The 21,553-nt window shown below is 68.0% G+C and overlaps 1 protein-coding gene across 5 annotated transcripts in view; it reads left to right on the top strand.

The window, feature by feature from the left end:
- The window catches only part of LOC138808569 (collagen alpha-1(XVIII) chain-like), a 99,530-nt gene that overhangs the window by 75,916 nt on the left and 2,061 nt on the right, over positions 1 to 21,553 (top strand). For 3 of the 5 annotated variants that reach the window (XM_069994832.1, XM_069994830.1, XM_069994828.1), the window contains exons 6-39: positions 587 to 663; positions 1,277 to 1,432; positions 1,679 to 1,705; positions 2,378 to 2,440; positions 2,521 to 2,607; positions 2,837 to 2,890; positions 2,985 to 3,143; positions 5,252 to 5,314; positions 5,480 to 5,506; positions 6,472 to 6,603; positions 7,023 to 7,085; positions 8,421 to 8,447; positions 8,933 to 8,968; positions 9,436 to 9,507; positions 9,737 to 9,772; positions 10,904 to 10,993; positions 11,990 to 12,025; positions 12,268 to 12,294; positions 12,505 to 12,567; positions 12,706 to 12,780; positions 12,988 to 13,014; positions 13,232 to 13,285; positions 13,614 to 13,688; positions 15,997 to 16,065; positions 16,561 to 16,603; positions 16,970 to 17,032; positions 17,548 to 17,591; positions 17,841 to 17,975; positions 18,320 to 18,464; positions 18,577 to 18,650; positions 18,927 to 19,058; positions 19,589 to 19,621; positions 20,390 to 20,644; positions 21,245 to 21,442. In XM_069994832.1, coding sequence (XP_069850933.1) covers positions 587 to 663; positions 1,277 to 1,432; positions 1,679 to 1,705; positions 2,378 to 2,440; positions 2,521 to 2,607; positions 2,837 to 2,890; positions 2,985 to 3,143; positions 5,252 to 5,314; positions 5,480 to 5,506; positions 6,472 to 6,603; positions 7,023 to 7,085; positions 8,421 to 8,447; positions 8,933 to 8,968; positions 9,436 to 9,507; positions 9,737 to 9,772; positions 10,904 to 10,993; positions 11,990 to 12,025; positions 12,268 to 12,294; positions 12,505 to 12,567; positions 12,706 to 12,780; positions 12,988 to 13,014; positions 13,232 to 13,285; positions 13,614 to 13,688; positions 15,997 to 16,065; positions 16,561 to 16,603; positions 16,970 to 17,032; positions 17,548 to 17,591; positions 17,841 to 17,975; positions 18,320 to 18,464; positions 18,577 to 18,650; positions 18,927 to 19,058; positions 19,589 to 19,621; positions 20,390 to 20,644; positions 21,245 to 21,442 — 2,717 coding nt within the window. The remainder of the gene's footprint in view (positions 1 to 586; positions 664 to 1,276; positions 1,433 to 1,678; positions 1,706 to 2,377; positions 2,441 to 2,520; positions 2,608 to 2,836; positions 2,891 to 2,984; positions 3,144 to 5,251; positions 5,315 to 5,479; positions 5,507 to 6,471; positions 6,604 to 7,022; positions 7,086 to 8,420; positions 8,448 to 8,932; positions 8,969 to 9,435; positions 9,508 to 9,736; positions 9,773 to 10,903; positions 10,994 to 11,989; positions 12,026 to 12,267; positions 12,295 to 12,504; positions 12,568 to 12,705; positions 12,781 to 12,987; positions 13,015 to 13,231; positions 13,286 to 13,613; positions 13,689 to 15,996; positions 16,066 to 16,560; positions 16,604 to 16,969; positions 17,033 to 17,547; positions 17,592 to 17,840; positions 17,976 to 18,319; positions 18,465 to 18,576; positions 18,651 to 18,926; positions 19,059 to 19,588; positions 19,622 to 20,389; positions 20,645 to 21,244; positions 21,443 to 21,553) is intronic. The other 2 variants (XM_069994833.1, XM_069994829.1) reach the window with 1 other exon arrangement.

Genomic DNA, 21,553 nt, shown 5'->3' on the forward strand with positions numbered 1-21,553 from the left:
AGACAGCTGAGGGAGCTGACACCGGGCCACGGCAGGGCTTGCTCAGCCCAGGAGCACGTGGAAGGAGACAGAACTGAAGCCATGTGTGACCCTGGGGCAGGAGTCCCCAGGGAAGCCCTGGGGACGCCTGGCATGGTGGACGGGGCCCCGTGTTGGTGTCCCTGGGTGTGGCTTTGAGAAGAGGTGGGGTGCACAGGGAGGAGGTCCTTCAGAGGGGAGGGGGGAGGGGGAGAGCCACGAGGTGTGAGGTCAGTGCTGGGCCACAGCCACATCTGGGGTTCGTTCAGCCTGGGGTTTCTGTCCATGTTCAGTGCTCAGATTATATACTGGAAAGGGAAAAGAAGGCATCCTGATCACTCAAGTTCTGTTAAACCCATGAAGAATCTTCTGGAAGGTTTCTGCATCGCTGGCTTGCTTAGGATAACCACAGGGCTGTGTATTAACTTTAAATCTTCTCCACACCTGCCCTGGTCACTGCAGTCACTGCCCCTGCCCAGGGCACTTGGTGGGGGCAGCCCGGGACAGGACAGCATACCCAGAGCAGAGCCTGGGTCACTCGGTGACAAGGGCCCTTCTGTTTGAACAGCTCCAACCCTTCCTGACTCAGAATCAGCTGGGGTGTGGGACAGAGGCGTCCAGAGCCCTGAAGGCAGCCAGGAGACGGTGAGACCTCTCCCCAGCCCCCTCCCCCACCCCCAGCCCACCCCGCCCCCACCCCACTCCTCTCACTGTGACCCCCAGCAAAGCCCCTCAGGCCCTGTCCCCTCCCTGTGCCTGCCAGTCCCTCTGCGTGTCCTCTGCGTGTCCTCCCCACCAGTCCCTCTGCATGTTCTCTGAGTGTTCTCTGCGTGTCCTCTGCATGTTCTCTGCGTGTCCTCCCCACCAGTCCCTCTGCGTGTCCTTCTGCGTGTCCACCCCACCAGTCCCTCTGTGTGTCCTCAGCGTGTTCTCTGCGTGTCCTCTGCGTGTCCTCCCCACCAGTCCCTCTGCGTGTTCTCTGAGTGTTCTCTGCGTGTCCTCTGCATGCTCTCTGCGTGTCCTCCCCACCAGTCCCTCTGCGTGTCCTTCTGCGTGTCCACCCCACCAGTCCCTCTGTGTGTCCTCAGCGTGTTCTCTGCGTGTCCTCTGCGTGTCCTCCCCACCAGTCCCTCTGCGTGTCCACCCTGCCTGTCCCTCTGTGTGTCCTCTGCACGTCCGCCCCGCCTGTCCCTCGGGGTCAGTGCAGGTAGCAGGAGATGGAGGGGTCACCACAGCGTGTCCTCATCCCCTCCCCCAGGGAGTCCTGAGCAGGCAGAAGGAGGAGTCTGGTGTTCTGAGCCCCGACCCAGTGGTGCAGGGCTCTGACCTTCAACCTGTCCCTGTGGCACAAGGACCCCCAGGACCCCCGGGACCCCCAGGGAAGGATGGCTCCCCAGGACAGGATGGCAAGCCCGTGAGTGCCCCGGTTCCCATGGCGGTCTGGTCCAGTCTGGTGCTGGGGGCCATGGCAGGAGGGGGGGTTGCACTGTGTGTCCCCGTTCTCAGACCTGTTCTCCACCTGGGTGCAGAGCTGGGAGGGCTGGAATGGAGGTGCAGCCCTCTGTGTGGGCTCTGGGGCTTGGGGGCCGGGGTGGGCTGGTCCCCTCTCGGGTGGTCACGGCTAGTTCTCTGCTCTAACAGTTTCTCTTACACATTCCAGGGTGACCCTGGGGAAGACGGAAAGCCTGTAAGTTTGCTTTTCCTTCTGGGCTGGGCTTGTGTTTACTAGGACCACGGGCCCAGGCCCTGGCCAGTGTAGCCCATCCACTAAGAAACTCACGTCCGATGGCTGGGGGGGCGGCTGTGGCTGCATTGGGAGGGTCAGGCGAAGTGCCTGACACCCCCTGGGGGCAGGGGGAGCAGCCAGCGGGAAGCTGGAAGGTCCAGGCGTGCAGGGCAGACAGGGCTCCCCACGCTGGCCACAGTGCCCGCCCGGGGCGATAGGACTTGAAGACAGAGCTGCCCAAAGACAGCATCGAGAGTTCACCAGAGCGTAGTCACTACACAAGTCCACGTGTGTGCGCCGTGAGTGCACCCACGTACAGACACAGGCACACGCTTGAGCCGTAGGCACACACATGCACACGCAGGCAGAGCAGCGCTGTCTGCAGAGAGCTGGGGCCGTGTCATAGCTGAGCTCTGGTGGGGCAGCACACTGGAGCCCTGGGCACGGTTACGCGGACTCGGAGCCCTCCACGGCTGCGTGGCATCTTTCACGCCAGGCCCTGTGGCCGCAGGTCACCTGCCATCCAGACCCCTGTACAGCCTTCTCCCTGTGTCTGCACTGGGGAACCCAGGCTGGGCTGTACCAGGAGAGAGGGGTGCTTCTCCCAGCCTAGCCCCTGCTCTTGTCCTCCAGGGGGACGCGGGGCCACAGGGCTTCCCGGGGACCCCAGGAGATGTCGGCCCCAAGGGTGAGAAGGTGAGTGTGGCTGGTGGTGGGAGGGCCGCCCAGGCCCAGGCAGGCAGCGGGTGCCCATGTGACAGGGCTGTCTGTCCCAGGGAGACCCCGGCGTTGGGCCAAGAGGACCTCCCGGACCCCAAGGACCTCCTGGGCCTCCGGGACCCCCCTTCAGACAGGACAAGCTGGTGAGTCCACCTGCCCCCCCCGTTCTGGGACGGACCCTGGGGGGATTCGGGCCTGTGGGGCCCCTCACCCAGCGTCCTTCAGCCCATGCGGGGACACGGGGAGCCCTGCCCCGTGCCTTTACTCTCGTGAGCGCCCAGCACGTGGGGCAGGAGTCAGGGCCCAGCTGGCAGAGCGCCCGGCGCTCGGGGACAGCCAGCGTGCTCCTCACAGCCCCATCTCCCTCCTTAGACGTTCATCGACATGGAGGGCTCCGGCTTCAGCGGGGATCTGGAGCCACTCAGGGTAAGTGGCCACAGCCGCACCCCGGGACGCATGAGGCCTTGGGGGAGGGGCAAAGCGGGTGGGAGGAGGGTCAGTACCGTGTCTCTGTGTCCAGGGTCCCCGAGGCTTCCCAGGACCCCCAGGACCCCCTGGTGTCCCGGGCCTGCCAGGAGAGCCAGGACGCTTTGGAGTCAACAGCTCACACGTGCCAGGACCAGCTGGCCTTCCTGGCGTGCCTGGGAGGGATGGGCGCCCCGGGCCCCCCGGCGTCCAGGTGAGTCCTGACCCGGGGTCCTGTGCTGGGTGGGCTGAGCACCATGGGGTCCTGTGCTGGGTGTGGGGTGAGCACCATGGGGTCCTGTGCTGGGCGTGGGCTGAGCATGGGGTCCTGTGCTGGGCGTGGGGTGAGCACCATGGGGTCCTGTGCTGGGCGTGGGGTGAGCATGGGGTCCTGTGCTGGGCGTGGGGTGAGCATGGGGTCCCGTGCTGGGCGTGGGGTGAGCATGGGGTCCCGTGCTGGGCGTGGGGTGAGCACCATGGGGTCCTGTGCTGGGCGTGGGCTGAACATGGGGTCCCGTGCTGGGCGTGGGGTGAGCATGGGGTCCCGTGCTGGGCGTGGGGTGAGCATGGGGTCCCGTGCTGGGCGTGGGGTGAGCACCATGGGGTCCTGTGCTGGGCGTGGGCTGAACATGGGGTCCTGTGCTGGGCGTGGGGTGAGCACCATGGGGTCCCGTGCTGGGCGTGGGGTGAGCATGGGGTCCTGTGCTGGGCGTGGGGTGAGCATGGGGTCCTGTGCTGGGCGTGGGGTGAGCACCATGGGGTCCTGTGCTGGGCGTGGGGTGAGCACCATGGGATCCTGTGCTGGGCGTGGGCTGAGCATGGGGTCCCATGCTGGGCGTGGGCTGAGCATGGGGTCCCGTGCTGGGCGTGGGCTGAGCACCATGGGGTCCTGTGCTGGGCGTGGGGTGAGCACCATGGGATCCTGTGCTGGGCGTGGGGTGAGCACCATGGGGTCCCGTGCTGGGCGTGGGGTGAGCACCATGGGATCCTGTGCTGGGCGTGGGCTGAGCATGGGGTCCTGTGCTGGGCGTGGGCTGAGCATGGGGTCCCGTGCTGGGCGTGGGCTGAGCACCATGGGGTCCTGTGCTGGGCGTGGAGTGAGCACCATGGGGTCCCGTGCTGGGTGTGGGCTGAGCATGGGTTCCCGTGCTGGGCGTGGGGTGAGCACCATGGGGTCCTGTGCTGGGCGTGGGGTGAGCACCATGGGGTCCTGTGCTGGGCGTGGGGTGAGCATGGGGTCCCGTGCTGGGCGTGGGGTGAGCACCATGGGGTCCCGTGCTGGGCGTGGGGTGAGCACCATGGGGTCCTGTGCTGGGCGTGGGGTGAGCACCATGGGGTCCTGTGCTGGGCGTGGGGTGAGCACCATGGGGTCCTGTGCTGGGCGTGGGGTGAGCATGGGGTCCTGTGCTGGGCGTGGGCTGAGCATGGGGTCCTGTGCTGGGCGTGGGGTGAGCACCATGGGGTCCTGTGCTGGGCGTGGGCTGAGCACCATGGGGTCCTGTGCTGGGCATGGGCTGAGCATGGGGTCCTGTGCTGGGCGTGGGCTGAGCATGGGGTCCTGTGCTGGGCGTGGGGTGAGCACCATGGGGTCCTGTGCTGGGCGTGGGGTGAGCACCATGGGGTCCTGTGCTGGGCGTGGGGTGAGCACCATGGGGTCCTGTGCTGGGCGTGGGGTGAGCATGGGGTCCTGTGCTGGGCGTGGGGTGAGCATGGGGTCCTGTGCTGGGCGTGGGCTGAGCATGGGGTCCTGTGCTGAGCGTGGGGTGAGCACCATGGGGTCCTGTGCTGGGCGTGGGCTGAGCACCATGGGGTCCTGTGCTGGGCGTGGGCTGAGCATGGGGTCCTGTGCTGGGCGTGGGCTGAGCATGGGGTCCTGTGCTGGGCGTGGGGTGAGCACCATGGGGTCCTGTGCTGGGCGTGGGCTGAGCATGGGGTCCCGTGCTGGGCGTGGGCTGAGCATGGGGTCCCGTGCTGGGCGTGGGGTGAGCACCATGGGGTCCCGTGCTGGGCGTGGGCTGAGCCTCTTCCTTTGACACCCACTTCCGAGTGTGGCGTCCTGCAGCTGCTCGTACGCCAGGCCAGGCACCCGGCAGCGGTGGTGTCCACCTTGCCCTCCCCAGTCTGACCAGCAACTCGGAAAGCAACAGAAGGCACCCTGAACGTGGCACCCAGGCTGAGGAGGCCGGGGAGCCTGGGCCTCCTGGAGTCTGGGGAGTGCCGTGTCCCCTCACAGGAGTGAGCGTGCCCACCGTGGCCTGCTCCCCATGGGTCTGTGCGGCGGCCAGGCCCCCTCCAGGCCTCACCCCACGTTCCTCTCCCCAGGGCCCCCCGGGGCCTCCCGGAAGGGAGGGGCCCCCTGGAGCAGCAGGCCAGAAGGGCAGCCTCGTAAGTTGTCTCCTGCATGAGGGTCACCTGATGTGGGGGGCGTGGCTGGGGGCCACTGGGAAGTGACTACACACCCCACCAGGGCAGCGGGCCGTGGCCCCGGGGAGGGGACGGAGGGGGCCCATGGTGGCCTGAGTGTGTTGTTGCCCCTCTCTCTGCCCGCAGGGTGACGTCGGCGCCCCAGGACCTAAGGTACAAGTAGCAGCTGTTCTGGAAGAGCCGGGGCACACGCCTCGGCCCTGGCTGTGACCGGGTTCAAGCTGTCAGTGCGCGTCACGGGGGAGGGCAGTCCGGGCCTCCTGTGCTCTCACCGAGCGCCCGCGCGCGTGCGCGCAGGCTGCTCTGACTCGAAAGATTCCAGCAGCGGCATGGCAGTTTGGACCAGAGAAGTCTCCTGGGGGCTCCATAGAAAGAGCGGGGCTCTCCAGAGCCACCAGGGCCCGGCCCCAACCCCGGCCCCGGCCCCGGCCCCAACCCCGGCCCCGGCCCCGGCCCCGGCCCCGGCCCCGGCCCCAACCCCGGCCCCGGCCCCAACCCTGGCCCCAACCCCGGCCCCGGCCCCAACCCCGGCCCCGGCCCCGGCTCTGGCGGCTCCCAGCTAGCAGCGCCCCCATCCTGGCCCTGCCCACCCACAAGGGAGCAAGGCCATGACACAGACCCAAGCCACGAAAGCAGAGGCTCCCTGGAGGCCTGTGCTTGTCAGAAGCCACCACCCAACCAGGGCTCTGCCTGCCCTGCCCTAGCTGGGCAGCTGGCACACTGACATCCTTGTCTGGGCCAGAGCTCGACCCTGGCATCCCCCACCCAGCCACACGCCGTACCCCAGCCCAGGCAGAAACCGTGGTTGTGTCCGCTTTAGTGAGGAGACCAAGGCGTGCAGCGGCCATGAGCAGTCTCTGGTCCCTCACCAGCCCCTGTCCCCTCGCTTTGGTCCAGGGACCCCAGCAGGTCTGTGCACCTCGGACCTCACCTGGCCGTTTTCGGTGGGTGAAATTGTCTTGTGAAGTCAGGAGAGCACATGTTGGGTGTGCCTGGTTCTGTGGAACGTGGCTTTTCTGAGATTCCAGACTTTGGGGGTGCATCATAAGGAAATGCGTCAGCTGGGGACACGCACAGCCCTGGTTTGCAGCGGTGATGCCGTCTCTCTACCCCTGCAGGGAAGCAAGGGAGACCCCGGCCCCATGGGTGCACCTGGAGAGAGCGGCTCAGCCGGGTCCCCGGGGACACCGGGACCTCGAGGACCTCCGGGCCCCCCCGGGCCCCCGGGACCAGGAGTGCCTGCTGGATTTGTGCGTCTGCTCCGTTCTTCCCCAGGACCTGGGCTTACAGCCACAGCTCCCCTGCCCAGGCCCCTCCCAGGCTGAGCGCCCCTCCCCGGGTGGCCACCCCTGTGGGTGTTTCCTGTCCCCCTGGCACACCCCCCTCCTGAGAGCCCTGAGCAGCTGGCCAGCCGGCCAGGCGCTGGCATGGCCTCGGGGGCAGAGAAGGGGTTTTACGCCCTGTTGCCCGTCACCGTGTCTGCAGCTGGGCACCAGCCCCGCTGCTCCAGGTGCTGGCACTGCTGCATGCACACGCGCAGGTGCATGCTCACCATCCCCACAGACGGCCCTGTCTAGAGAGGCTGCAGCCCTTTCCCCGTGTGCCCGGGCCTGGAAGCACCTCCTTTAATAGGAGCTGAGACCAGGCATCCTTCCCGTGTCTCCTCCAGGATGACATGGAGGCGTCTGGGATGCTGCTCTGGTCCACCGCTCAAGGTGCCGCTGGCCCACAGGTACTGCCCACCGCGGGGGGTGGGATGGGCCGTGGAGTCCCCAGGGCAGGGACGCCCCGGGACATCCCCCCTCCCTGGAAAGTCACCGAGTCCGGAAGTTCAGGGTGAGAAGCTGGTTCCCGGAGCCGGTCTGTGGGCAGCAAGCATGGGCAGCGGGGCCTAAAGACGCGTGACCCCTTCTGTGGCTCTAATTTTGACAAGTTGTATTTGGCCTGAGCAGGGTTCGAGCCTATGGATGCCCCCCACTTTTCTTCCAGGCATCTGGGTCCTAGTCAGATCTCGGGGTTTGATGAGATAGATGTACAGCACCTAGGACCAGAACCCAGTGCCCTCCTGCCAGGCTCCCTGAGCAGAGCCCCTGCTGCCAGAACCCAGTGCCCTCCTGCCGGGCTCCCTGAGCAGAGCCCCTGCTGCCAGAACCCAGTGCCCTCCTGCCGGGCTCCCTGAGCAGAGCCCCTGCTGCCAGAACCCAGTGCCCTCCTCCGGGCTCCCTGAGCAGAGCCCCTGCTGCCAGAACCCAGTGCCCTCCTCCGGGCTCCCTGAGCAGAGCCCCTGCTGCCAGAACCCAGTGCCCTCCTGCCGGGCTCCCTGAGCAGAGCCCCTGCTGCCAGAACCCAGTGCCCTCCTGCCGGGCTCCCTGAGCAGAGCCCCTGCTGCCAGAACCCAGTGCCCTCCTGCCGGGCTCCCTGAGCAGAGCCCCTGCTGCCAGCCCTGCGGGTGGCCGGCCGTAAACCCGGCATCCGCCTGGCTTCTCAGACCTACCTGCTGAGAGCACCACACAGTTCTTATCCAGAGCGAAGGCCATGAGGGATTGTGGCTGGCCAAAAGCAAGTTCCGTGGCCAGCTAGAATGGCTTTACTGCTGTTGTAACTTAGTGCTTTTCTTTCTCTTTCCCATCTTTCTGTTTTCCCCCTCCCTCCCTCCCTCCCTCCCTCCCTCCCTCCCTTCTTCCCTCCCTCCCTACTTCCCTCCCTCCCTCCCTCCTTCCCTCCTTCCCTCCCTTTTTTCGAGGCAGCCTCCCTGTGTAGCCTGGTTGGCCTTGTGCTGGGGACCTTACCTCTGCCCCTTTGGTTCAGCTGGACTCTAGTTGTGACCCATGCCCCCAAGGGGCATGCGTTGTCACCAGCCTCAGGCCTGCCGGGCGCTGCTGGGCCACCTGGCAGCTATCAGAATCCATCTCCTGTTTAGAATGACGGAACGTGGGTTTATGTGGGTGACAGACAGCAGGACGGGCTTGTGGGGGGATCCCGTGCACCCCAGGCGGGCGCATTCCCCATGGAGAGAGCGTCTCGCGCAGGGCTGGCTGCTCTAATGCTGTGTCTCCTCTGCCCACAGGGCCTGCCTGGTGTGCCAGGACTCCCGGTGAGTGGGGCGGCCTCGGGGCCGTGGGTTTCCGGTCAGGGTTCGTGGGAGTTTCTGCAGAGCACAGCAGAAGCCTAATGGGAAATGGCCATGGCTCCCGTGGCCCCACCTTTCCAGAGCCTTGGGCGATGATGGCTGCGTTCAGCCCGTGTGTTGGCCTGTGGAGGAGCAGCCAGGCTGCCTGCCTCACAGAGCTGCCTCCAGCTTGTGCCGGTGTCCCCGCCTTCCTCAGGCCGGTGTCAGCTCCCCGGGGAAGGGACGGGCCACACCAGGAGTGCGGCCTGCCCGCTGGGGACAGCCCCGGCCTGCTCGCGCCCCATGGGCACCACCTCTCCAGCCGGAGCTGGCTTCAAGGGCAGCTGTAGTTTGTCACGAGACATTTCAGAGGCTTTTGGGCCCCGCGCAGCCGCCCGGTGTCCTGGGACGGGGCAGCTCTGGGCTGGGGGAGGTGGAGCCCTCGCTCACTGAGCCCTCTGTCTGTCTAGGGGGATCCAGGAGCAGTGGGGCCTCCAGGAGCTAAGGTAAGCACTTGGCTCAGACGCGGGCAGCAGGACCAAGGCCAGAGCCCATCCCCACTGCCCTCAGGGTGGGGTCGCTGGGTCCCCTCAAGCAGCAGACCTGGAGGGGAAGGCTCCGGGTGAGACCCCCACGCCCCGCCCTCACCTCCCCGCTGCCTCCTGCTTCCTTGGCCTGCCTGTGCTTCCTAATTCACTACAGGCCTGTCTCAAGGTAACCCCGAGACACCTCCTCCAGACCCCCTTTCCCTGGCATTCTCCAGGCTCTTCTAGTGGTGGTGGAGAGGGACAAGGTTTCCCTGCCCCGCTCTGCCCTCAGAATGCCCACGGCTCTGTGGCCACGCCCACCGGCTCTGACAGCTGGGGGGGTGGGCTGGACCAGCAGATGCTGCTGCGGTCACATCCCCACACTGGGGAAGGGTCTCCACAGACCCTGCCCTCCACGCTGACATGCCAGACCTGCTCTGTTCCAGGGAGAAGCTGGGGCGGATGGAGCCCGAGGATTCCCTGGCCTTCCTGGCAGAGAGGGCTCAGCGGGGCCCCTGGTGAGTGGCTGCGGGGGGGGGGGGGGGCGGACACTGGACACCTGAATCCCCTCCAGTTGCTCTGTGACCCAAGAAGCCAAGTGGGACAGTCATCCGGGGTTTGGCACCTTCCCAGCCCCGTGGCCCGAAGCCAAGGACTCTGTGTCTTTATCCCAAGCCCGCCGGGCAGTGTGGTGCCGAACGGCCTCCGCTTCCCTTGGCGATGAACCATGTTCTTCCTTCTCTGCAGGGACCAAAAGGGGACAAAGGGAGCCAGGGAGACAAGGTGAGTGTGGGACCCCAGCTGACGGGCCCGGGGGAGGGGCTGCGCCCGGGGGGCCGGGGCCGGGGCGCTCTCCACGCTGCGCACGGGGGCGGGGCCGGGGCGCTCTCCACGCTGCGCCCGGGGGGCCGGGGCCGGGGCGCTCTCCAGGCTGCGCCCGGGGGGCCGGGGCCGGGGCGCTCTGCACGCTGCGCCTGGGGGGGGTGCCGGGGCGCTCTCCACGCTGCGCCTGGGGGGGGTGCCGGGGCACTCTCCACGCTGCGCCTGGAGGGGGTGCCGGGGCACTCTCCACGCTGCGCACGGGGGCGGGGGGTGCCCGGGCGCTCTCCACGCTGCGCACGTGGGCAGGGGCGGGGCCAGGGCGCTCTCCAAGCTGCGCCTGGGGCGGGGCCAGGGCGCTCTCCACGCTGCGCCTAGGGGGGGGGTGCCGGGGCGCTCTCCACGCTGCGCACGGGGGCGGGGCCAGGGCGCTCTCCACGCTGCGCCTGGGGGGGCGGGGCCAGGGCGCTCTCCACGCTGCGCACGGGGGCGGGGCCGGGGCGCTCTCCACGCTGCGCACGGGGGCGGGGCCGGGGCGCTCTCCACGCTGCGCACGGGGGCGGGGCCGGGGCGCTCTCCACGCTGCGCACGGGGGCGGGGCCGGGGCGCTCTCCACGCTGCGCACGGGGGCGGGGCCGGGGCGCTCTCCACGCTGCGCACGGGGGCGGGGCCGGGGCGCTCTCCACGCTGCGCACGGGGGCGGGGCCGGGGCGCTCTCCACGCTGCGCACGGGGGCGGGGCCGGGGCGCTCTCCACGCTGCGCACGGGGGCGGGGCCGGGGCGCTCTCCACGCTGCGCACGGGGGCGGGGCCAGGGTGCTCTCCACGCTGCGCACGGGGGCGGGGGCGGGGCCGGGGCGCTCTCCACGCTGCGCACGGGGGCGGGGGCCGGGCCAGGGCGCTCTCCGCGCTGCACCAGCACAGTAAACACCCTCAAGTCAGCGGCACCTGAGGCCGGGTGGCTTCTGGTGAAGGCGCCCGGGCCTGGTCCATGGCCCCTTTGCAGTACGTCCGTGGAGTAGGGGAGCCCCTTGGCGGCTTGGGGGCTCAGTCCCGGACAGTGCAGTGGAGGGGTGGACACTGTGTTCTCTTCCAGGGCGATCCAGGAAAGGACGGAGTCGGGCAGCCGGGCCTTCCTGGACCCCCAGGACCCCCGGGGCCTGTGGTCTACGTGTCGGATCAGGACGTAAGGACCTTGGAGCGTGGGCGCGTCGGGGGCCGGTCCCTCAGGCCCTGGGCTGTTGTGAGCACCGGTACTTTCTATGGTGCCAGTGTCAGCAAATCCGTGGAGATGGGCCCTGCCAGCCCTGCCTCCAAACCCAGCCCCAGGGCCGCCTAGCACCCCCCACCCCCTCACCCCTGGGTGCACGCATGCGTGCACGTACGCGTGCACACATACACACACACGGTGGCCACGGGGACACAGCGCCTTGGGACACAGTCTGGGCCCAGGTAGCTGATTGGCCAGCTGGTTGGTGTGTGTGGCCGTCCCATGGTTAGATCCCTGCTGCCCTGGCCTCTGGGAGGGGCGGCCTGTGCAGGCCAGAGCGGGGATGGGTCTCTAATCCCAGCCCCTGCTGTCCACTAGGGGTCTTGAGCACATCAGCCTCTCTGTGCTCTGTCTGGTGTTCAGGACAGGGAGCATGAGTTTGGGAAGAAGCATAAGAATGGTCCCAGGCCTGGCTGCCAGGTTCCTAGGCACGGCTGACTTTCACACAGGCAAGAGAGATGCGGGGGAGGCCCAGGAGAATGGGGCTGCTGGCAGGGGTCAAGGCCCAGAGGAGCGCCAGGCACCGCTAGCCGGTGGCCACGGGTTGGAGGACGCTGTCAGAGAAAGGCCCCGGGACAGGGCTCCCCTCAGGTCCGGCAGGGCCTGAGAAGTTGGTCTGCAGTGCTGAACGTCATCTTCTGCCTCTGGGACTCCAGAGTGGCACCGGCCCAGGTCCTAGTGCTGCTCGGGGAGGGGCCACTGCTCAGGCTGGGCCCCAGGGGCAGAGGACCCCAGAGGTGAGAGACCCAGGGCGCAGCCTCGTGGCAAAAATAGGGCAGTGGCAATAGTTTTCCTCCCCGGTTTGGATTGCTTTGCTGGTGTATACCAGCCACACGGCAGGAGCTGATTTAACTTTGAAGGGAGCTCTTCTTCCCTTGCTTCTCTTCTGATTTTTGTTTTCTGTTGGCTTAGGGGCAGCCGGCAGTGGCAGGTGTGGCGGGACCTGAGGTACGTGAGGCCTGTGTCTGAGAAGATCAGCTGTGGCCTGGGCGGTGGCCGTGGCCTGGGCGGTGGCCGTGGCCTGGGCGGTGGCCATGGCCTGCGTGGTGGCCGTGGCCTGCGCGGTGGCCGTGGCCTGCGCGGTGGCCGTGGCCTGCGCGGTGGCTGTGGCCAGGTGGTGGCTGGTTCAGTGTGTCCAGTGTCCCCCGAGCCTGGTGTTCCCTGCACTAATGCTCCCCCTCCCTCCGCAGGGCAGGACTGGGCACTCAGGCTTGAGGGTGAGTGATCGCAAGCTTGCCCTGCACCAGCTGTGCGTCAGGGTCTCCTTGTACACTCGGACCCCCCTGGGAGCTAGAGGTCCTTGTTAGGGCTGAGGTTGGGGTGGCTCGGGCACCGTCCCTGAGGTGCGGGGCTGGCACACCACCAGGAGCAGCCCCTGGACAGGGCACGGGCCAGACATCCTCACTCCTGCTTGGTCTCCACTCCAGGGACCCACTGGACCCAAGGGTGACCTGGGCTCCAAAGGCGAGCAAGGCCTCCCGGGCCCCAAGGTGAGCAGCTGCTATGGTGTCCACTGAGCGGGGCTGTCTGTCTGTCTGTCTGTCTGAGACCCTGGGGAGGGGGAGCTGTGCTGCCTTCAGCCACGGCCATGTGGGAGCCTGGCCTGACCCCCCGCCCTGCCCTTCCAGGGGGCGAAGGGGGAGCCGGGTGGCTTCTACGGCGCGGATGGTAGAGCCCTGGGCCCTGCCCAGAAAGGAGCCAAGGTGAGGCGCGTCTCCTTCCGGGTGGGCTCGGGCGTCGGGGTTTCTGGTGACAGCACTACGTGGTTGGCTTCCCGGAAGAGGGGCTCAGATGTCAGAGCCAGGGCGTTGCAGGCCCGACGGCCCCGGGCCTGTGCCCTGGTGCACCACAGTCACACCTTGGGAGGAAGGGGGGCCCACGGGTGACGGTGCCTCTGGTCTTTCATTCAGGGAGAGCCAGGCTTCCGAGGACCCCCGGTGAGTAGCCCCGGCCCTGTGGAGAGCACGTGGGCATGGTGGTTGGGCAGGAAGCTGTCAGCCCGCGTGCAGCCTTGCGAGCTCACCTCCGGCTCGGAAGCCCAGGGATGCCGGGAGAGGCCGCAGGGAGAGCCCCTCGTGGGTGGGGGCCGGGGTCCTGGCCTGGGGGGGGGAATCAGCCCCCACTGCAGCCTCAGCTCACTCCTCCTCTCCACAGGGTCCCTATGGGCGGCCTGGACACAAGGGTGAGATCGGCATTCCCGGAAGGCCGGTGAGGACCTGGGGCCAGTGAGGGCCGGTGAGGGCCTCGGGGCCCTGCGGGCGGTGGGCTGGCCCGAGAGGTTGGAGAGGCCCAGCCATGGGGGGACGGGCCTGGGGGTCGTGGTCACTTGCCTTCACACATCCTGACCGGAGCGCAGCTCTCCTCTGAGTGTGGTGGGGGTCCCCCGGCCGTGTCCGGGCTGGGGCCTGGGGCGGCAACGCTCCCCGGAGCCTGGTAGGGGAGGAATGGGGGCTCCGGCCCGCAGGAGTTAGGATGGGTGGGTGTGGGAACCATCTCCACCGGAGCCCAGCAGTTCTTCTGCTTTGCTGTGCTCCAGGGTCGGCCCGGGGTGAATGGATTGAAGGGCGAGAAGGGAGAGCCCGGAGACACCAGCCTGGGGCTCGGCATGAGGGTAAGCGCCAGCCAGATAAGGTGACCACGGCCTGCGGCCTGGCACACGGGGCACATGCAGGTACACACGTGCACGCACCCACCACCCAGCCCACCAGGAGCAGAGAAGCCACCTGGTCCTCTGGGGCCGTGCGTGGTGACTGCGCAAAGCCTTCCCTTGAGTCTCCCAACTCCACACTGGGGCAGGCAGCCGCTGGGTCTGGGGTGGAGGCCTAGCCCTGGGTCAGCTGGAGGCCTAGCCCCGGGTCTGGGGTGGAGGGCTAGCCCCGGGTCTGGGGTGGAGGCCTAGCCCCGGGTCAGGTGGAGGGCTAGCCCCGGGTCAGGTGGAGGGCTAGCCCCGGGTCTGGGGTGGAGGGCTAGCCCCGGGTCAGGTGAGGGCTAGCCCCGGGTCAGCTGGAGGCCTAGCCCCGGGTCTGGGGTGGAGGGCTAGCCCCGGGTCTGGGGTGGAGGGCTAGCCCTGGGTCTGGGATGGAGGCCTAGCCCTGGGTCTGGGGTGGAGGCCTAGCCCCGGGTCAGGTGGAGGGCTAGCCCTGGGTCTGGGGTGGAGGGCTAGCCCCGGGTCTGGGGTGGAGGCCTAGCCCCGGGTCAGGTGGAGGCCTAGCCCCGGGTCAGGTGGAGGGCTAGCCCCGGGTCTGGGGTGGAGGGCTAGCCCCGGGTCAGGTGAGGGCTAGCCCCGGGTCAGCTGGAGGCCTAGCCCCGGGTCTGGGGTGGAGGGCTAGCCCCGGGTCTGGGGTGGAGGCCTAGCCCTGGGTCTGGGATGGAGGCCTAGCCCTGGGTCTGGGGTGGAGGGCTAGCCCCGGGTCTGGGGTGGAGGCCTAGCCCCGGGTCAGGTGGAGGGCTAGCCCCGGGTCTGGGGTGGAGGGCTAGCCCCGGGTCAGGTGAGGGCTAGCCCCGGGTCAGCTGGAGGCCTAGCCCCGGGTCTGGGGTGGAGGGCTAGCCCCGGGTCTGGGGTGGAGGGCTAGCCCTGGGTCTGGGATGGAGGCCTAGCCCTGGGTCTGGGGTGGAGGGCTAGCCCTGGGTCTGGGGTGGAGGGCTAGCCCTGGGTCTGGGGTGGAGGGCTAGCCCCAGGTCTGGGGTGGAGGGCTAGCCCCAGGTCTGGGGTGGAGGGCTAGCCCCGGGTCTGGGTGGAGGCCTAATCCCGGCTCTGGGGTGGAGCGCTAGCCCGGGTCAGGTGGAGGCCTAATCCCGGGTCAGGTGGAGGCCTAGCCCCGGGTCAGGTGGAGCGCTAGCCCCAGGTCAGGTGGAGGCCTAGCCCCGGGTCAGGTGGAGTGCTAGCCCCGAGTCAGGTGGAGGCCTAGCCCCGAGTCAGGTGGAGGCCTAATCCCGGGTCAGGTGGAGGCCTAATCCCGGGTCAGGTGGAGGCCTCGCCCTCTCTCATTGCTGCCAAGACTCGCCCAAGCTCCCGGCCACTGCCTCCTCCAGACCGCTTCCCTCCCAGCCCTCCACCCGCTCTGCCCGGGCGGGGCACCTGCCGTGGTTCAGAACCTTGGACCGTGAGGCTGTCGGTTCTTTCTTGGGCTTCATTCCTTTTTGTGGATGAAAATTTGGCAGCATCAGCAAAACTCCAGAACCAGCTGCCAGGAGTGCAGCATTCTAGAGGACGGAGGCCGCGGCTGGTCACAGGTCACCCTTGTCAAAGAGAAGCACCGGCCTCTGGTTTTGCCCTTGTTTTGACTTTGCAAAGTCGGTGGCAAGGCTGCTTTCCTCGCGAGGAGGGAGCCTCTTTACGGTGGATGCAGGCAGGCGCGGCCCCTCCGGTGTGGCCTCCGGGAAGCTGCGTCCCCCTCCCTGGGTTGGGATGCCCGCCCCCTCCCTGGCCCAGGAGCTGTCCCGAGGCAGGCAGCCAGGAGGGGAGACCCCTGGCCACACTCCCACATGGCCAGCACGGTGCCGTGTTGCTGTCTTACCACCTTCCTTCCTTAAGCAAGAAACAAACAGAAATCCGGCTTCCCACGTGCTCACCTGGGACGCTCCTGCGCTTCCTCCCCGGAGCTTTGCCGGGGTGGCAGGAGGGTCCGGCCCGCAGTGCACAGACAGACATGCCGACAGGGCCAGTGACCCAGCTCTTCCGGAAGCGGTGTCGGGGCTCTGCCTCAGGACCCCTGTGGTGTCGGGGCTCTGCCTCAGGACCCCGGCGGTGTCGGGGCTCTGCCTCAGGACCCCAGCGGTGTCGGGGCTCTGCCGCAGGACCCCAGGCCAGAGCCAGCTCGCTGCTTTCTCTGTTTAAACCGGTCCTGTCTGTGCCCTCACTGCTCACTGGCTGTGTCGCTGCCTTGGCCACTCCCTGGGTGACATCTGCCTCTCCACAGGGAATGCCTGGGCCACCGGGCCCTCCGGGCCCCCCAGGCCCTCCTGGGGTGCCGGTCTACGACAGCAACGTAAGTCATCTCACACCGCGCTGCGCAGCCCTGCCAGCCGCCCCAGGCTCCAAGGCCACCCCCATCCCAGCCTCCCTCCCCACGCACCCACCCCTCCCCCGGCCTCCGAGTCTGTCCCTGCACATCTTGGGACATGGGGCTGTCTGGTGGCCACATCTGGCAGTGGATAACGTGGGTTCCCTGGGGAAAGCAGGGACGGGGAGGGCAGGATGTGTATGTCTCAGGCCAGCCCTAAGCTGGTCCTGAGTATGGGACCCCAGGTCTGGGGGAAGGGGGCTCCCATTCCACCAGCTCAGCCAGGGGAGTGGCCAGAGGAGCAGGCCTACCACGGCCCAGCTCCCAGCTCCGACAGTCCTGAGGGGAGCGTGTCCGTGTGTCCTCTGGGAGGGGCCGGGACTTGCCGGGATTCCGCACCCTGGGAGAGTGGCTGCCTCAGTTTCCACAGCCTGTCCCTACCCTGTCCCTCAGTAGTCACCTCTGGACTGTTCGTTGCAGGCATTCATGGAGGCTGGCCGCCCTGGGCCCAAAGGACTGCAAGGTGAGCCCCGGGGCTCAGCACGGGCAGCGGTCCCCCAGGGGCGGGTGGCAGTGAGGCCGTACTGAGTGGGCTGCGCTAGCCCCGGGCACCCCGGCCAGGCCTGTCAGTGCCACGTCCTCTCCCAGCTCGGCCTCCAAGAGGGACCCAGCGGAGGCTCAGGTGGCCGAGGCCGCAGCAGAGCCAGGTGTGCACCTAGACCGGGCCCGCCTCACGTCTGGAGCGGGGCACCAACACCTGTGCGGGGCGTCCCCCCCTCTCCAGCTGTGGCTCTGACCCCATTCACCCATGGCCGGCCCCCGCAAGCCTCAGGAGCGCCAGGGAATGGAGGCCCTGCCCGACTTCCCCTGATGGCCTCTCTTCCTCTAGGGGCACAGGGGCCATCTGGGCCGAAGGGGGACAAAGGAGAAGTGGGTCCCCCGGGACCCCCAGGTGAGCGAGCCCTGTGTGTCTCCTGGCTGTGGAGGCAGCCGGGCTGAGGGACAGGAAGCCAGGTGCAGGTCCCTGGCAGGGCCGGGCCTTGGGGATGCCAGCCCCCACCTTGCCCTCCATGGGGGGGGGAAAGCCTCTTCCCGCCCCCGCAGTCCCGACGGGACCTGGATCTGGGGACCGGAGGGCTGAGGGGATGGGGCTCCAGATAGCTCCTGCCGCCCTCCCGCCCTGTGGAAGAGCTGGAGGCTGGACCCAAGTGGGCACCATCAGGATCCACAGGCCCCTTCCTTCCGGAAGGAGGTTTGGGATGTCAGAGTATCTGTACTAGGCAGGTGCCCTGTCTGAGTTGTATTCCCAGCCCACAAAAGAGCACTGAAAAGGCTCTGTTAGTAGAACGTAAGTATCGTATCGACGGGTGAGGACCAATTACTGACGCGCATGTCATAAACCCTGGCACAAGAGGGGCCTTGGTGGGAGGCACCGGCCCCTTTCCCAGTCTCCACCGCCCTCCGCAGGCCAGTTTCCCTTGGACCTCCTTCACTTGGAAGCTGAAATGAAGGTGAGCGGGGCCGCTGGTCAGGCGGGAAAGGGGGGCCGTCTGAGGGGCAGCCGGCGCCAGGACGCTCCCTGTGTGGTCTGTGCTGGCATGGCGTGTGCCATCTTCTCTGTGTTCCTCCCCGAGCGGGCGTGTTCCCGGGGAGGGGCCCCCTGAGCCGGGGAGGAAGCGGACAGGGCCCTGGAGGGTGGGCTCTGGGGTCGGGAGACCGCACAACGCCGCCCCTTCTCCACGGACACTCACTTCCCGCAGGGGGAGAAGGGAGACCGCGGGGACGCCGGACAGAAGGGCGAGCGGGGCGAACCGGGGCCCAGCGGGGGCTTCTTCGGCTCCAGCGTGCCCGGCCCCCCCGGGCCTCCCGGCCCCCCCGGCTACCCCGGTATTCCGGTGAGCTCAGACCCCCACCAGCTTCCAGTGTCCACACAGCTCCCGCCTGCGTGGAGCTCAGGGCCAATGTGGCCCTGGGGGGACAAGGTGGGGAGGTGTGCGGCCACCGGGTGGTCACGTGAACACAGACCCTCACGCGTGTCTGCCCTGCCGCTGCCCGCCCGCCCCACACGCAGCTCTGGCCCCCGGAGCACAGGTACCGCTCTCTGAGGGGTGCTGGGCAGCACCTGGGCAGCTCTTGTCCGTGGCCAGGGTCCCGGCACCTGACGCTCAGAGACCCCTCCACACGGGGCGCCCACGCGGATGCAGCCCGGCCTGGGCTAGAACGTGTCTTCTTGTCACAGGGTCCAAAAGGAGAGAGCATCCGGGGCCAGCCCGGCCCGCCCGGACCTCAGGGACCTCCCGGCATTGGCTATGAGGGGCGCCAGGGCCCCCCCGGACCCCCAGGCCCTCCGGGGCCCCCCTCATTCCCCGGCCCTCACAGACAGAGTGAGTCTGGGGAGTAGCCTGGGGCAGGGCCTGTGGAAGGCACCGCACGGCCACCTCCCCGGTCAGGCCTTGCCGCGGCGGTGGTCCAGGCTCACCGGCTTCTCTCCTGCAGCTGTCAGTGTGCCCGGTCCCCCAGGCCCACCCGGTCCCCCGGGGCCCCCTGGAGCCATGGGGGCCTCCTCAGGGGTAAGACGCCTGTGGGACGTCTGGGCTGGGCACGGGGAGGCGGGTGGGCTGTTGGGAAGCTCCCACAGCCACCCACTGGAGGTGCCAGGGCGCACACACCACCTGCGGCCCCTCCACGGGCAGCCAGCGGGCGCCCGGGGACCTCACGGCTAGCTCTCCCAGCCCAAAGCCACGCCCAGCCAGGACGCAGGGTCCTGTCTGCCCTCCCCCTGCTCTTGCGGCCAGCCCCAGGCCCGGGGTGGGGGCAGCGGGACCCACTCGGGCTTGGGACTCCAGCAGGTGAGGATCTGGGCCACGTACCGGACCATGCTGGACAGAGTGCGCGAGGTGCCCGAGGGCTGGCTCATCTTCGTGGCGGAGAGGGAAGAGCTCTACCTCCGGGTCCGAAACGGGTTCCGGAAGGTCCTGGTGCGTTTTCACCTCCAGAGCAGACGGAGTTGGGCACTCACGGGGGTCCACCTCCGGGCAGGGGCGCTGCTGCAGGGGTGGGGATCCCACACCCACCCCGCCACCGCTGGCCCGTGGCCTACAGCAGGAGCTGGCATTCACCAGCTGCTCCTTACGCATGTTGGCTTTAAAATTTCTTCTTGAAATGAACAGACTTGTTTTCTGGGCCGTCTGTGTTGCACAGGCTGCAGGGCCCGGCGCTAGGCCTGGGGCCACAGTTTCTGTGGCCCGTGTGGGGACGGGAGACAACTCGTGTGAAAGCACCACGGTCCCCCGGGCCTGAGGAGCCCTGTAGCCGTTCTTCCCGCCCCGGCCGAGCTCTCCCCTCGGCAGACCTGACGGCCTCTGCCCGCGTGTGCCGGGTGTAGAGTCACTGGGGTGCGGCAGGCCCTGGCACAAGGCCTTCACTTCTGAGGAAGGGGAGCGGGGGGAGGTGCCACGGCCCTGGGCGCTCCGAGCCTTCCGCAGTGAACCCCGCTCTTGCCTTCCAGCTGGGGGCCCAGACGTCACTCCCGCCAGCATCGGTAAGTGGTGTTTTTCCTTTGCGCCATCGCCAGTGTCTGAGAGTCTCGTTTCTGGGCGTGCTCGGTGCTTGGAATCCCCAGAGGGTCCCTGTGGGGAGGGCGTGGGCAGGGCCCGGGCACCGCGGGCAGGCCCCGGGCAGCGCTGTCCACGAGGCCCTGCCTCTTCCTCTGCTCCAGGTGTCCGCCACTCCTTGTCAAACCACATCGTGCCCGTCTTGGAGCGCTGGTGTGGGTGGTGTGGACAGATGGATGTGGATGGATGGGTGGACACATGTCATGTGGTAGATGGATAGGTGGGCAGGTGAATGAATGTAAAGGTGGGTGGGTGACGATCAGACAGATAGGTGGACGGAGCTGGATGCCAGTACAGTGGGAGGAGGCATCTGCACAGCTAGACAAGGCACTCTGTGATCCTGTGGACCTCTGTGGCCCTGGGACCCCCCTGGGGCCCACCCCGTGGCCCTGTGGATTCCCTGGGACCCACTCCGTGGTCCAGTGGACCCCTGGGACCCACTCCGTGGTCCAGTGGACCCCTGGGACCCACTCCATGGTCCAGTGGACCCCTGGGACCCACTCCGTGACCCTGTGGACCCCTGGGACCCACTCCGTGGTCCAGTGGACCCCTGGGACCCACTCCATGGTCCAGTGGACCCCTGGGACCCACTCCATGACCCTGTGGACCCCTGGGACTCACTCTGTGACCCTGGGACCCACTCTGTGACCCTGTGGACCCCTGGGACCCACTCCGTGGCTCTGGCCCCCACACAGGGTAACGAGGTGGCGGCCGTGCAGCCTCCCGTGGTGCAGCTACATGAGGGTGGCCCGTATGCCCGGAGGGAGCACACGCACGCCACAGAGCGGCCCTGGCGGGCAGACGGCGTCCTGGCGGTCCCTCCGCGCCTGCCGGACCCCCAGGCGTACCCTGGCGTCCCACACCACCACCACCACAGCTCCTACGTGCACCTCCGGCCCGCCCACCCCACCAGCTCACCTGCCCACACCCACCAGGACTTCCAGCCGGTGGTGAGTGCCACGCCGGCGGCGCCTGTCCTCGGGGCTGGGTGGGGAGGTGTCCAGGGAGGAAGCCTGGGCAGGGCTACTAGTGGGTTTTTTTTTGTAGTACTGAGACTTGAACTCAGGGCCTCATGCACTCAGCTTGGTTGTTCTGATGGTGCTTTGCCACTTGAGCCACACCTCCAGCTTTTGCTGGTTACTTTGGAGGCGGGGTTTCATGGAGTTCTCTATACTAGCCTCAACCCCGAGGTCTGGACCTCAGTGACTAGGACTACAGAGCCCAGCACAAGTGTGGTGGTGGCCGGCCAGGCCCATTCCGCTGGCCATCATCTAGGCGGAACAGCACTGGACCCAGCAGGCCCTGCCCACGCTCACTGGACAGGGCACTGGAGGCTCCTGGATGGCTGCCACGCGCCAGGCCGGGGTGGGAGAGGTTCTGCTGGGCCAGGGCGTGGGCAGGACTGCGGCGGGTGTCCCTGCCGCCCACACACCGCCAGGCGGCACCCCACATCAGCCCCAGACGCAGTCTCCCCGGTTAACGAGACTCAGGGACCTCGCCGCAGGCTGGACTGCGGGACCTTTTGTGACGTGACATGGCCTCTCTCCCAGCTCCACCTGATCGCGCTCAACAGCCCCCTGCCAGGCGGCATGCGTGGCATCCGAGGGGCCGACCTCCAGTGCTTCCAGCAAGCGCGGGCCGCGGGGCTGCCCGGCACCTTCCGTGCCTTCCTGTCCTCCCGGCTGCAGGACCTGTACAGCATCGTGCGTCGCGCTGACCGCGGGGCAGTGCCCATTGTCAACCTCAAGGTGGGCGCGTGGTCCAGTGGGGCCCAAGGGGGCTGCGCCCGGGGCTCGGGAGACTCCAGCGTTCACAGCCCCTTCCCGGCCCCGAGGCCTGTCCCACCCCTGCCCGGCCGC

Source organism: Dipodomys merriami, unplaced genomic scaffold (genome assembly GCF_024711535.1).
Source record: "Dipodomys merriami isolate MVZ:Mamm:240054 unplaced genomic scaffold, mDipMer1.0.p SCAF_456, whole genome shotgun sequence".
Taxonomy (NCBI): Eukaryota; Metazoa; Chordata; class Mammalia; order Rodentia; family Heteromyidae; genus Dipodomys; species Dipodomys merriami.